This window comes from Hemiscyllium ocellatum, chromosome 48 (assembly GCF_020745735.1).
Source record: "Hemiscyllium ocellatum isolate sHemOce1 chromosome 48, sHemOce1.pat.X.cur, whole genome shotgun sequence".
NCBI classification, from domain to species: Eukaryota; Metazoa; Chordata; class Chondrichthyes; order Orectolobiformes; family Hemiscylliidae; genus Hemiscyllium; species Hemiscyllium ocellatum.
Genome location: NC_083448.1, coordinates 11,288,197 through 11,303,517, shown reverse-complemented (window position 1 = coordinate 11,303,517; position 15,321 = coordinate 11,288,197). Strand labels below are relative to the sequence as shown.

The following is a 15,321-nucleotide window of genomic DNA, read 5'->3' as shown; positions in this document are numbered from 1 at the left end:
GACCTGTCCATTCTCTGTGTGACCTCTTCAACCTGGTTGCAAATATCGTGTTGCTTTCTGCCCTGTCATTATTTCTTCATATTTCCTTGGCACAGAACGACATTGTCTTGAATTAGTGGATAATTCAAGTGAAGTAACTGCACAGCGGCCGGTACCCCGTCACCAAGTCAACCTTGATTTAAAAGTGGCTCAAATTCAGTTCTCAACTGAGGACATTCTTCTGTCCTGGTTATGTTGGTCAGCCAAGGCTTTCCTGATTGTCCAGATCAGTGACCCAGCTGACCAGGTTAACCACCATCACCACAGACACACATACACGTCCCCCGCCCTCCCCCAACTCTGCCACTGGTGCAATAAACCAGCACATAACTTATCCAGGATCCAGAAAGTGGATTCTACAATGTTCACTGATACCTTGCCATTTACAGCACTTTGAAAGGATATAGTGTAGCTGATGCTAATGACATCCTGGGAATTCCAGCAAGTTACATATGTTACCAGCTTAATATGCTCCTTGATTTGTATTTCAGTAGCATCTTATGATAACATTAACAGATTATATTAGTGGACTTCCATTCATATGTTCAAATGTTCCCAAGTGGACAGCCATGTTACCAAACCAAGTGTGACACTGAGACACAGAAGAGGATAGAACAAGGTAGTTTTTAAGGAACGAAGTGTATGGTGCTGGAAAAGCACAGCAGGTCAGGCAGCAGCCGAGGAGTTGGAGAGTTGACACTTCAAACCTAAGCTCGTCATCAGGAAGAAGAGTTTATGCTCAAAATGTTGACTCTCCTGCTGCTCAGATGCTGCCTGACCTGCTGTGTTTTTCCAGCACCTTACTCGTTGACTCTGATCTCCAGCATCTGCAGTCCTCACTTTCTCCGAGATTTTAATGAACACCTTTAAAAAAGGTGACAAAGGGCGAGAAATTCAGACAGGGAGGGAAACGTCAAGGATTAGGACTCAAAGTAGGTGAGCGTGATGGGGAATGCTGGCTAAGCCATGGATGGTTGATGTGTTCTCCTTCATAATGTTGCTCCTTCAAACTGTGTAGACACTCATGCCTCCCTCATGGCTGAGTGTCAAAATTTGTCTGTTCACGTCTCAGTGGAATATTATATACAATAAAACTGTTTATTGATGCAAGTGTTCTTGTGTTTAATGATTGATGAGTAAGGTTATCTGTGATTGAGAAGGTATTCACCCCATTGATGAGGTAATTTGCAGAGCAAAAAGTGGACAAAAGCCTTTGACAGAACAATGGTGGATTGAACAATTGATCAGTGCTCAGCACGCAGGAGGAATTGCATCAACTGTCCTGGATTAATCCAGAAAACCATATTAAATTGTCTGATTAATCGGTGAATGGAGGAGAAGTTAACTCAAAGCAGATTTTCATGTCCACAGCTTTGTGCTGATCTTCTTAACGATATTCCAAAAGATTGTTTTTTTGTGTGGTGGCAGGGCAACTTTGAAGATTTTTGATGATTGATTCAAGACCATTTGAGATTTCGCAAAACAAGCATAAATTATCGGTGTTAGTCTACTTGAGAGACAAATTACGGAGGAAACTGAGCAAATTCCTTTCGGCTTGGAGGGCAAGTGAGCTGTTTGGTCTGGCCCTGGCACTGGCACTGGCACTGGCACTGGCACCAACACATGGGAAACTCTGTCCATTGCTTGTCAGTAATCACCAGAAAATGGTTCAGGGCGGGACTGGAATCTGTACATGTTCAGCGTACTTCAGTTACATGATCACTGCTAAATGGGGGACTGAAGCCCAGTGTTGGTGAGTAACAGTTGTTGAATGAGTCATCCATTTCACTTCAGTACAAGTGTGAAGCTCACCAAGTGGAGGTTCGTGAATGTGTTTATTTGCTCATTTTTCTGTAAAGTGACTAAAGTTTAGTGCAAGATGCCCACTTGTGTTGAAGTGAACTATGTGTCAGCAAATTTCTACTGAGACTCATTTACGTATGGGTTTGGAAGACACCAATCTTGTCTTCAACAGAAAATGAATAAAAATTGGAATTGCTTCAGTACATTTTGCCTTGCCTCTTGTCAATACCAGGAATTTGGGAGGTTTACTCTTTTCATTGGTTAGTTGGAGGAAAATGACAGCCCCCACCTTCTGAGTCTGCCCTGTGGGCTAGGATTGAAAACAGGTTTTCAGCTGGTTCAGTAAGTCAGGATGCAGCCAGTTGAATGTTGAACATAGGATTAGGAGCAGGAGAAGGCAATTTGGTTTCTCAATCTTACACTCTCTCAAGAAGGTCACGTCTGATTGGATTGTGACATCCAATTCCATGTTTTCACCAAGCCCTATCACCGGTGTCTCCCTTATTAGTGAATAATGGTTCCATTGCTCCCCATCAAGATATTCACTAACTGTGCCTCCTCTGCTCTAGAGGTGAGCTCCAGAGTCTTACAATACTTGGAAAGAAATAAATTCTTCTCATCTGGGCCGATGTTGAAAATGTTAAAACTTTGTCTGCTAGTTCTGCTTGGGATGGCAAGGCAATTCAAATTGGAGAAAAGCCTGAATGAACCTTTGTGTTGTGTCTCCTATTTTCTGTTGCAGCAAGTCTGCTTACTGTCGTTTTGTCACACACACTCAGTTCGAAGAGGTAACGTTCAGTAGTGCATTTTTTCCTCTTGTCTGAACTTTGTGTATTCCTTGAAAAGGAGAACTTTCAGATAGTGGCTTCTCAAGAGCCAGAAGCCAAGAGAAATAACCTGTTGGTTCAAAGAACATAACAGGGAAGTAAATGGATTAAATCAAATGCATGTGACATCACCCACATTGTTTTGAAAACACAATGATCATCATTCATTGTTTTTGTTCCGTAAGATTTAAAAATTCATTCAGATGCAACCAAATTAAAATGATCAGTCCTTTAGATTAGGTGGGAGTTGCAAAGAATTGGATGTTAAGTTTGATTTTGCATTTGTTCCTTCCACGTGTGTGAGCTGACTTCCATTTGAGTCCGGTTTGAAGACAAAAGGATCTAGGCTGGATGGTGTTGACAGCACAGGAGAAATTGGTGTTGAATGCTGAGTTGCTGGTTTTTACACAAGTGTATATATAGGTGCTTCTTTTCAAGCCTCATCACCATCGTGTCGTTGAGGCATTCAGAGCATTCACAATGGTTACAAAACCACAACCCACTTTCAAGAACCAGACCTAAATTATGGTCATTCAAAACCTGTTGTCCCTTTTTACAGCATGAATTGGGCACATTAAAAGTGAAAATTTCCATTGAAAAGACAACCTGGAATGATTTTATTTTATATTCACGCAAGATGGAGATTGCATTGACTTGTTTTCCTCTGAGGGTTTAGTGGTTGGAGCCGTCCTTGCTATTGAGCAGTGGAGGTCGGGCCATGCAGTGTTTTGAAGGCAGAGGCGTACTTGTAATGAGCGTGGGATTGAAAGGTTATTAGGGTCAGGTGGGAATGTGGGTTGAGATCACCATCAGATAAAGCATGATCTCAGTGAATGGTGGAGCAGGCTGCAGGAGCAGGTGTGAGCAGTCTAGACCTGCTCATTTGTTTGTTTGTGTTTTCCTCCATTTGGTGGTTGTGAATTGTAACCACTGTTGTGATATAACAAAGCACGGTGGCCAGTTTACACATGGAGTGTTTTATGAACGGTGGCCTGTCATGCCGTTTGAGAGATAATTGCACGCCAAGATAGTGGAAAGAAGTGTCTCTTTCTCGGCAAAACTATAGAAACATCTCTTGCCTAGAGGGCAGCCAGGTAGTGCCTACTTTGCCTTGGTGGATGGGCAAGCATTGTACATGATGTACAGCAATGACATGCCTGTTATGGACGAGGCCAGCCCCCCCCAAAAACATGTCAAGCAAGGAGCCCAGACCCTAACTTTGCTGGTTATTTTAGGCAGGTCGAACGCAGATATTCCAAGAGGCATGCAGCTGGTCAAACCACTTAGTTCAAAACAAAACAGAATTATTGACAAGATTACCAAGTGAAACACACACAAATGAATACAGAATACCTTAATCTATCGGAAACTGAGCAGATTATACCAATTTAACGATGCTGTTCCAAATACTTGCACAGTCCCCATAAATACCCCTTGTATGAAAGGTAAATTCAGGAGAGATATCAGACAGAGGGAGGATCAGTGTGGACCTGCTTCTGTGCGGCCAGCAGCTTCACAACTGACTGCTTGCTAAAACTAAACCAAACCAGAGAAAAGCTGAGCTGGGGGAACAGGCCACTCCCCTTTCATTGTCCAAGAGGTTTTAAAAAAAGTTGAAAGCCTTTTGCCTGAGGTAGTATCGACTAGCTATTATCAAATTGGCCCTGAAACCTTTCAAACCCAGACTTTTTGGAACCTGTGTCTTTACGACCACCTGAGAAGGAAAACCAAGGATAACTTAATCTTGTTGTGGTTCTGTTCGCCGAGCTGGGAATTTGTGTTACAGACGTTTCGTCCCGTCTAGGTGACATCCTCAGTGCTTGGGAGCCTCCTGTGAAGTGATACAAACCACTATAAATGCTGGAGGAAACATCACAGAAGTGCTTCACAGGAGGCTCCCAAGCACTGAAGATGTTACCTAGACAGGGAACGAAACGTCTGCCACACAAATTCCCAGCTCGGCGAACAAAACCACAACAACAAGCACCCGAGCTACAAATCTTCTCACAAACTTTGAACACCTACGGACGAGAGATGCTAAGACAAGCCAGGAAATGGGAATCGTGTACCAACTGCCGAAGCGCCACATGAACGACTCCAGTTCCTTCATGAATGCCAAAAGATACAAATCACTATAAATGCCAGAGGAAAGATCACAGAAGCGCTTCACAGGAGGCTCCCAAGCACTGAAGATGTTACCTAGACAGGGAATGAAACGTCTGAAACACAAATTCCCAGCTCGGCGAACAGAACCACAACAACAAGCACCCAAGCTACAAATCTCACAAAGTTTGAAAAACTTAATCTTGTTCAAGGACCAGCATCCTCACATGCCATTCAGTCCAACAGCCTGTGCTGCTCTTTAATCTGCACATGAGCCTTCTCCTGCCCTTTTAGAAACTTCGAAATGAGGAGCACGAAGAGACCATTTGGTCTGTTCAGCATGATCATGGCTGATCGCGATGCCTGAGTATTTATTCCATAAATAAAGTATAATTATTGATGTGGATACATCCTGCACTACATTCATGTTTCCTGGGTGATTTGACATGAATTTCAGGTGTTTTTACAGTGATTATTTGAGGGATGGTTGATGTCTTGAAGCTTCACTTGGTCAGTGTTTACTGCAGTTGTGTACCTCTTGATTATCTGTAATGTTGGTCATTGGGCACACTGCTGGTCCCATAGGTGATAGTTAATAAAGGTTTGGCTATACAAGGGTTTATATCCTTGTATACCTTCCGTCCTAAGACCCATATCTAACTCATAGAATCATAGAATCCTTCAGTGCAAAGAAAGCCATTCAGCCCATCAAGTCTGCACTGACCCTCCAAGAGCATCCCACCCATCCCCTCTCTGTAATGCTATATTTCCATTACAGCAAAAGCCCCAAGTCCCCTAGCCTGCACATCCCTTGACACTCTGGGCAATTTACTGTAGCCAAACCACATAACCTGTACATCTTTGGACTGTGAGAGAAAACCACAGCACCTTGGAGAATGTGCAAACTTCACACATACAGTCACCCAAAGCTGGAGTTGAACCTGGGTCCCTGATGCTGTGAAGCAGTAGCCACCGTGCTGTCCGAGTGTTTGTTTGTGTGTATGCGCGCTCTCTCTCTCTCTCTCTCTCTCTCTCTCTCTCTCTCTCTCTCTCTCTCTCTCTCTGTCTGTCTCCCTCTTTCTCGGTCTGGTGCTTGTTCTCTCTCTCACGCTCTCTGTCTCTCTCTTCCCCACCTCCCTCCGATTCCTTCTTGAAGTAGACAATGTTTTGGCTTCAATTATGTGATGTGGCAAAGACTGACTACTCTTTGGGTGAAGACATTTCTCCTCATCTCAGTCCGAAATTGCTCACTCCTTACCCTTCGAGGGTGACCCTGGGTTCTAGACTGCCCAGTTAATAGGAACATCCTTCTTGCAATTCCCCTGTCTAGTTCTGCTGAATTATATAAGACACACACCACACCCCCTCACCCTCAATTCTTCTAAACTGAGTAAATGTGGTTTGAACCGATCCATTCTTTTGTCATATGTCAGCTGTCCCAGGAATCAGTCTGGTCAACATTTGTTTCCGAAAGCAATCTTTTTCATTTGCGATTCCTTTCTTCTTCTTTGCGCTTTCTCAACGCTGGGCAATTTTCAAAAGTGTTGCTTGGTGAACCAAAAACCAGGACCCTTCACCAGAGTCTAAATGTTTTTGTTTGTAATAAAAAGTTGAGGGTGCAAGCTGGAATAATGAAATGCTCAAGCGATCTTAAATGCAGGAATGTCAGGCGATCGTGACCCTGAAACGTTTGTTAACGGTGCACCGACAGTTCCAGTCAAGTCCTCAGCTGATTCTGTAACTGCAGAATATGTAATTCAAGAAGAAGCTGGACCTGTGAAGCTATCTTAATGCATATTTTTAGCATCCTTTTGGGACTTCCGTCAAGAAAATATAGCGGATAATTTGCGAATGTTTAAGTTGGCATCATCACGAGATTCACTGACGTAAACCCATAGGGCATGAAAAAGGAGTGAGTGATTTAATGTGGAAAGCATTTGCATTTTTTAACATAGAAACATTTGCCACAAAATTGATTGTTATCATGCACGGCTCTCTAACGTTGTGAAACTGTGTGTTTAAATTCAAAGTGACCTGTCATAAAACGCGAGGAAACGATTGTCATAAGAGGTTCAAAGTTGGAATCAGAGAGCATAAATCTAAAATTGAAAGAAACGTTTTGAGCTTTCAACCACATTTATGCAGTGAGGAGCAGAGAATGTTTCACATCTGTGTACTTCTGTCAGTTGGTGAGAACAGCACTTCAAGGAATGTTGAATATTTCAGAGACAGTTATAATAGTATGTTCCAAAATTGAAAGTGGAATTTCACTTGAAATCCAAGTAAATTCATGAAACACACTTAGTAAACAGGGTAAGAATTGGCTTTGATAATTGATCAGAAACTGCAAAAAATACAAGCAAAGATAGGCAAGATAAAACCGACTAAGAGGAAATCCTATCAAAGAGAAGAATAGTGCACAGAGAGAAGAGACCCAGGACTGAATTATACACTAACAGTATGAAGTACTGCAGCTGCTGGAAATCTGAAATAAAAACAGAAAATGTTTTGAAATCCTGAACAGACATGGCAGCACCCATGGAGAAAGAAACAGCATTGACACTTAGCCTGTGACCTTCATCAGAACCTTTGGTGCTGAAGAACAGCTCCAGACCTGAACTTCAATTATTCGCTCTCCCCAGATTCTCCCACAGCAGAGTTGGACCGGTGTATTGATTGCAAAATCTCAGAACAGAACTTGAACAGACCCGTTTCTCAGAATACATCTTTCTTGTGTGAGTGGAGCTGTCTGTTTGAATGCAGTCGTTTCTGAAGGATTAGTGTTTAAAGGGAGAAAGGAAGCAGACTTCCATTTATGTAGCACCTTTCACTCAAAGTTGTGAAGTGCTGTGTAGCCATGCTGTCAGACTATCCAATCACTAACCAATGTGGGAACAACATGGGCTCTGTGTAAAGGATTTGTTTTAACTGTGTCATGAAGCTCAGCCTTAGAGCAGGTGCTTTCAGAATTAGGATTTGCTTTTTATTTTACTTCATGATTTGAATCATTAAATATTTGCAAATGGTGCAACTTGAACCTTTCGTTTATTGAGCATTATGTAATTTGATTGCTCCCGCTTTTCATTGTCTCAGTTTCTGTCTTAAAGACGTGCAGCACAGAAGAGACTTTCCAGCCAGTTTCATCTGCACCGATTTGCTGAGTTTGAACTTGCATTTGCACAGCTCTTTAAAATGGAGCCACAGCGTACGATACACAGAAAGATGGTTTAAATTGGGGAATGGCAATTTTCCTCAACCAAATGTTGACTCTGTTTCAGTTGAGATCTGGGAAAATCACATAATCATAGAATCCCAACTGTGCGGAGAGAGGCCGTTTGGCCTGTCGAGTCTGCACCAACTCTGAGAGCAGTTGGCCGCTGCCATCCTACTCCTGGAATCCCTATTTAGCATGGCTAACCCACAGAGTCTACACATCTTTGCACATTACAGGGTAATGCACCCTTAAACTTACATATCTTTGAATGGCAGATGGTGGCATTATGGTCTCAGTGGATTCGGAATCTACAGGGCCCAGGTGAAAGACAAACAGACTTGGGTTCAAATTCCACCACAGCCGCTTCAAGGTGGAACTTGAATTCCATTCTTGAATCAGGAAAATGAAGCTACCTTCAGTGTTAACCCTGACAACCATCATGGAATTGCATAAAACCTGTTTCACAGAGTACCTTTATGGAATCTGTGGCCTCCATGTGATACCAAATCCACAGCAATGTGGTTGGCTCTTGCAACTGCACTTTTAAATGGCATAACAAGCCACCCATTGTCGGGGTTGGGCAATAAATGCTCCCCATCCCACATTGTGCTGTCATGGGAATGTGGGACATTCCAGAGCTTACAATAAATCATTGTAAAGATATGGGAACTCAATAGTATGGCCAGTGCAAAAGTGCCACTGGCCTGCTCCATGGATTCACTGGTGTGTGGTTTGTTGATGTAGGTTGGGGTACCACACACACCAGAGGGATCCAGTATTGAGAATTTGTCTCAGTATGCTCACATTGGCCTGTGTTCACCAGTCCTTTGGATTTGAATAACATGCAAGATACTCTTCCTTCTCAATGCAGGTGCCTCTACAATTGAGGAGAGACTTATTTTCACTGTTCAATGATGTCTTTCTTTTAAAACTATATCATTGTCCCAAATGCAGAAGATGAAGGTCACTGATTAAGGTAGCATGGACTTCGTGTTTGTGATTGAACCTAGTTTCAAAATGTATATGTTCGGATGCCAACTTTGCAGAACACTTTGAGGTTGGTTCGATGAGATGTTTTATTTGCTTGTGAAGTCAAGGTTTTGTTCAGTGATTTTTACTTTGTAATGAGTTTGCATTTGGTTGACTTTTTTAAATAAGTGCAAAGTCACAGTCTTCTCTGTAGTGTTGAGCTGCAATTAAATGAGACTCAGCGTTGTCTCCAAGAGTAGCTTTGATTGCTTCAAAGGATTAAGACTGAGTTGTTTTCCTGATTTTTTTTTTGGGTTTTTTAACCTAGACTTTATCGCATGGGTGTTGGTTAGGGCAGGGAATGAATATATTCTGATGCACAAGGCCTTGCACATCTGATACACATAACAGTGAGGCCAAATGCAACACAACTCCATTTACAAGTTTGCTGATAATACCACTGTTGTAAATTGGATCTCACACAACAATGAGAAGGAGTACAGGCAAGAGATTGAGTGCTTAATGGCATGTTCTAAAGACAAACATCTCTCCAGCAACATTAGCAAAATGAAGGAGCTGGCCATTGACTTCAGGAGGTAGAGTGGAGGGCACAGCCTTGTCTGCATCATTAGTACAAGATGGAGATGGTTGAGAATGTCAAGTTGCTGGGAGTGACGAGTACCAACAATCTGTCCTGGTCCACCCATGTTGACACTAAGGTCAAGACAGAACAGCAATGGCTCTAATTCCTCAGGAGGCTGAGGAAATTCGGCATGTCCGCAAGGACTCAGAGTAATTTTTGTAAATGCCCCATTGAAAGCATCCTGGCTGGCTGCATCACAGCTTGGTATGGCGAGTGCTGTTCCCAAGCCCGCAAGAAACTACAGAGAGTTGTGAACACAGCTCAGTCCATCAAGACAACCAGCTTCCCATCCTTTTACATCATCTATACTTCCCATTGCATCGGGAAAGCAGCCAACGTAATCAAAGACCCTTCCCACTCCGGTTATACGCTCTTCCACCCTCTTCCGTTGGTCAGAAGACATCACAGTTTGTATGCACATACCAACAGATTCATGAACAACTTCATCCCTGCTGTTCCCAGACTTTTGAATGGACCTCTTTAATGTTAATGTTGATATCTCTCTCTCTCTCTGCACCTTCTTGGTAGCTGTAACACTGTATCCTGTACTCTGTCCTGTTACCCTGATGCACTTACATAGTGTGATCTGACTGTAAAGACAGCACTTTTCACTGTATCTTGGTGCACATTGCAATAATAAATCAAACCACATTCCAAATGTATCTGAGCAGGAAAAAGCCTTTAATTCATCCAACACACCAACAGAACTGCAGGGCTTCACACATCAAAATATATTCACTCCTTGCCCCACCCAACAGCCATGAAAAACTGAGTTTCTTCATGCATTCTTCAAGTGCACATGTGAACCAAAGCATAATCTAAGATGCACGTAAACAGATTCAAAACACATAAACAGGTCCATAATGTTTCAGAACTACTCCTGACCTTACGGAGAGAGTTCTGGATTAGTGGTGCTGGAAGAGCACAGTAGTTCAGGCAGCATTCAAAGTGCAGCGAAATCGACGTTTCGGGCAAAAGCCCTTCATCAGGAATAAAGGCAGTGAACCTGAAGAGTGGAGAGGAGGGTGGGGGTGGGGAGAAAGTAGCATAGAGTACAATGGGTGAGTGGGGGAGGGGATGAAGGTGATAGGTCAGGGAGGAGAGGGTGGAGTGGATAGGTGGAAATGGAGATAGGCAAGTAGGACAAGTCATGGGGACAGTGCTGAGCTGGAAGTTTGAAACTAGGGTGAGGTGGGGGAAGGGGAAATGAGGAAACTGTTGAAGTCCACATTGATGCCCTCGGGTTGAAATGTTCCAAGACGGAAGATGAGGCGTTCTTCCTCCAGGCATCTGGTGGTGAGGGAGCGGCAGTGAAGGAGGCCCAGGACCTCCATGTCCTCGGCAGAGTGGGAGGGGGAGTTGAAATGTTGGGGCCACGGGGTGGTGTGGTTGATTGGTGCGGGTGTCCCGGAGATGTTCCCTAAAGCGCTCTGCTAGGAGGCGCCCAGTCTCCCCAATGTAGAGGAGACCGCAACGGGAGCAACGGTTACAATAAATGATATTAGTGGATGTGCAGGTAAAACTTTGATGGATGTGGAAGGCTCTTTTAGGGCCTTGGATAGAGGTGAGGGAGGAGGTATGGGCACAGGTTTTACAGACAATAGACAATAGGTGCAGGAGTAGGCCATTCAGCCCTTCGAGCCTGCACCGCCATTCAATATGATCATGGCTGATCATTCCTAATTAGTATTCTCTTCCTGCCTTATCTCCTTAGCCCTTGATTCCACTATCTTTGAGAGCTCTATCCAACTCTTTCTTAAATGAATCCAGAGACTGGGCCTCCACTGCCCTCTGGGGCAGAGCATTCCACACAGCCACCACTCTCTGGGTGAAGACGTTTCTCCTCATCTCTGTCCTAAATGGTCTACCCCGTATTTTTAAGCTGTGTCCTCTGGTTCAGCCCTCACCCATCAGCGGAAACATGTTTCCTGCCTCCAGAGTGTCCAATCCTTTCATAATCTTATATGTCTCAATCATATCCCCTCTCAGTCTTCTAAACTCAAGGGTATACAAGCCCAGTTGCTTCAGTCTTTCAGTGTAAGCTAATCCCTCCATTCCAGGAATTGACCTCGTGAACCTACGCTGCACTCCCTCAATAGCCAGAATGTCTTTCCTCAAATTTGGAGACCAGAACTGCACACAATACTCCGGGTGTGGTCTTACCAGGGCCCTGTACAGCTGCAGAAGAACCCCTTTGCTTCTATACTCAATTCCTCTTGTTATGAAGGCCAGCATGCTATTAGCCTTCTTCACTACCTGCTGTACCTGCATGCTTGCTTTCATTGACTGGTGTACAAGAACACCCAGATCTCTCTGTACTGCCCCTTTACCTAAATTGATTCCAGTTAGGTAGTAATCTGCCTTCCTGTTCTTGCCACCAAAGTGGATAACCATACATTTATCCACATTAAACTGCATCTGCCCACTCACCTAACTTGTCCAGGTTACCCTGTAATCTCCTAACATCCTCATCACATTTCACTTTGTATCATCAGCAAATTTGCTAATGTTATAGCTGATACCGTCTTCTAAATCATTAACATATATTGTAAAAAGCTGCAGTCCCAGCACGGATCCCTGCGGTACCCCACTGGTCACTGCCTGCCATTCCGAAATGGCGCCGTTTATCACTACCCTTTGTTTCCTATCAGCCAACCAATTTTCTATCCAATCTTGTACTTTGCCCCCAGTACCATGCGCCCTAAGTTTACTCACTAACCTCCTATGTGGAACTTTATCAAAAGCTTTCTGAAAGTCCAGGTACACTACATCTACAGTTCCTGCGGTGGCAGGGGAAGGTGCCAGGATGGGAGGGTGGGTTGTAGGGGGGCGTGGACCTGACCAGGTAGTCACGGAGGGAACGGTCTTTGCAGAAGGCGGAAAGGGGTGGGGGAGGGAAATATATCCCTGGTGGTGGGGTCTTTTTGGAGGTGGTGGAAAGAGTGGTTGAGGGGGCGGGGGAATTGCCTGGAAGCTCTCTGAATTAAATGGAGAACAGGTTCTCTTGACCCGCCTATCAAGTGTGAGGACTTTGAGAAGAGAAAATACCAAACTGAAGTAACATGGCATGCATATTTTTATTCTTACATTCATAAACAGAAGAAAAAATCTTTTGCTTTTTTATAGCTCCGTTTTTACCTTGGTATCTTTCTGAGCAGTCTAAGTAATTGCAAGTATTTTCCAACCATTTCTTGTGTCACCAAAATCAAATGAATTTACAGTCAGTTTTGCACTGTTGCTGATGTTTTCAGAAATGCAAGGTTCCTGCGTTCCAATTCCCTGTTGGTTGATTTATTTATTTCTGTTCTCTTGCAGACCACCAGAAGTTAGAGAGGGAAGCTCGAATCTGTCGGTTGTTGAAACACTCCAATATTGGTGAGTAATGAGGTCAGGAGTGTGAAATCTGTTCACACTGAATTGTTTCATGATTCAATGAAAAGTGACAAAATTCAATCGCAAGTCTGGCAGATGGCTCTGAATAGACATGTCAGTTAGCTTCTTCTCAAAAAAAAGCTTTGTTTAAGCAGTAGCATGCAACAAAGATGAAGAGATGTGCTGCCTTCCCAAAGGACAGAGATCTGCTTGGGTGCTCACACATGTGGATGGCTGCAATGCCAAGTGGATGGGAATGTGCTCCCGAATATTTAAGCTATCACAGACATGGCATGTGGGAAAATGCAGCGTTCCTGGACTTAACCAAACGAGGGTCAATCCATGAGATGGTATAATCTGCGGGCATCTGGTCCAAACAAATTACAGATGGACAGAACTTGGTGTGTGTATGTATGGGGCAGGAGGAGAGCTAGGAACAGAGAATTACCAGCATTTAAATATTTAAATAGCACCCTTTGCATACCTATGTCCAAAAGCACTTGACAACATGAATTGTAATTTTATTGGCTGTAATGTAGGAATTTCCACACTGTTAGCTCCCATAAAGGAAGGAGAAAAGGAAAATAATATTGTGGTATTATTTGAGGCATAAGTATTGGCAAAGATATTTGAGAAAACTTTACTGTTGTAATTCAAATAGTGCTGAAAAATGTGTTGCTGGAAAAGCACAGCAGGTCAGGCAGCATCAAAGGAACAGGTGAATCGACGTTTCAGGCATAAGCCTTTCTTTGTTCCTGAAGAAGGGCTTATGCCCGAAACATCGATTCTCCTGTTCCTTTGATGCTGCCTGACCTGCTGCACTTTTCCAGCAACACATTTTTAAGCTCTGATCTCCAGCATCTGCAGTCCTCACTTTCGCCTAATTCAAATCGTGGCATGGGATCTATGTCCACCCGCTGAAAAGGGCAGGCAAGGCCTCATCTGAAGGATGGTACCTTCAGAAATACAGCACTTCTTCATTTGGTGTGTCAACCAACAGAAATTGATAACGTTCTGATTCAGGGCAAGAGTGTTTTTACTTAGCTTCAGCTGATAGGTCCTGGATCAAGACTGTAGCTTGGACAGTAAATTACAGATGATGCCTTGGTGAAATGCACCACTGATGGGATGGTGGGCTACTGGGAGAATTGAAGTCACGTTTGAAACATTCCTGAGTAAATCCACTCTTGCAGTTATGTTTCAGAAAGCTAGTCTCCAAGTAGAACTCCGTGGAGAGTCGGAATGGCTTGTGGGCAGGAATGTGTTGAGGTGAACTACAACACAGTCCGAGCTCAAACAGGCCATGAATGTACAATTTATTTTTGTAGAGTATAAGAGAAGTTGCCTCACTGAACAGTATCACCACATATTTCTCAAGCTGTAGCTTTTATACACACTTATTCTCCTTAACAGCGAGAGAGCAGTTTCTGTGTGCTGACAGCTCCTGCCATGCATAAACAACAATTGAAATAAAATAAGTCCAGAATTGTTTGGATTGCAGTGCACAAAGCCATCCCCAGCTCCAAACCAGGAGGAGAGAGATGAGCAAATAACAAGCAAGTCCTGTTGTCAAGGAAACATGGCCATTACAGAGCCTGTTTCCATGAGGGAATTTTTCGCATTGCTGTAGCTTCCACACAGAGGGAGGGCACAGCCACATCCTTTTGAACAGCATGGCATCAAGGCCTGAGGAAATGGCTCCAATTTTCTCATAATTGGCAGGCTCACTTCAGAAGCAGAGCTTGAATCCTGACAGTGTGACTAACTGTGAACAGCCTTGCTTGCTGTAATACTAATGCTGGCAGTTTCAAATGGTTAAAAATACTCATTAATTCTTGGGGAAGAGTGCATCACAGAACTATATCGAAGTATCCACCTTTAAATATCACTTAAAAACAATTTGTAACCCTTTTCCTTTAGAAATTAGATTTTAGTACCAGTTCACTGTAATATTAGAATCCTTCTCAATTTGGAGGCCCGTTCCATGTGATGTGTCCAGAAAGGGGACACAAAATTAGTGGCAGGTTTGCTCATGACAACAAGCCTGCAGCTCAATTCATGTTGGTACTGCCTGTAATTGGGCTGGGTTTTACTCTGGATATTTGTTGTATCAAGAACGCAGTGTTTGAGTGGTGTCTGTGAAAGGAGACTGATGACCTGTTTTCAAGTGTTCCATTTTTCTCTTCTGGGATTAGAAAATTGTGTTCGTGGACATAATTTTCTCAACAGAGTGTGGTGATTGGTGCCTTTTCTCAAGAGTTTTAATCTCCCCTTATTAAAAATATAAACCTATTTTGGCATGTGATAAGATCATGACTGACCTAATTGTGGCATCATTTCAACTTTCCTGC

The 15,321-nt window shown here is 43.4% G+C and overlaps 1 protein-coding gene across 49 annotated transcripts in view; it reads left to right on the top strand.

Annotated features, from left to right (window-relative positions):
- The window catches only part of LOC132836823 (calcium/calmodulin-dependent protein kinase type II subunit beta), a 262,349-nt gene that overhangs the window by 72,082 nt on the left and 174,946 nt on the right, over positions 1-15,321 (top strand). For all 49 annotated transcript variants that reach the window (XM_060856344.1, XM_060856319.1, XM_060856341.1 and 46 more), the window contains exon 3: positions 12,914-12,973. In XM_060856344.1, the coding sequence (XP_060712327.1) occupies positions 12,914-12,973 (60 nt within the window). The remainder of the gene's footprint in view (positions 1-12,913; positions 12,974-15,321) is intronic.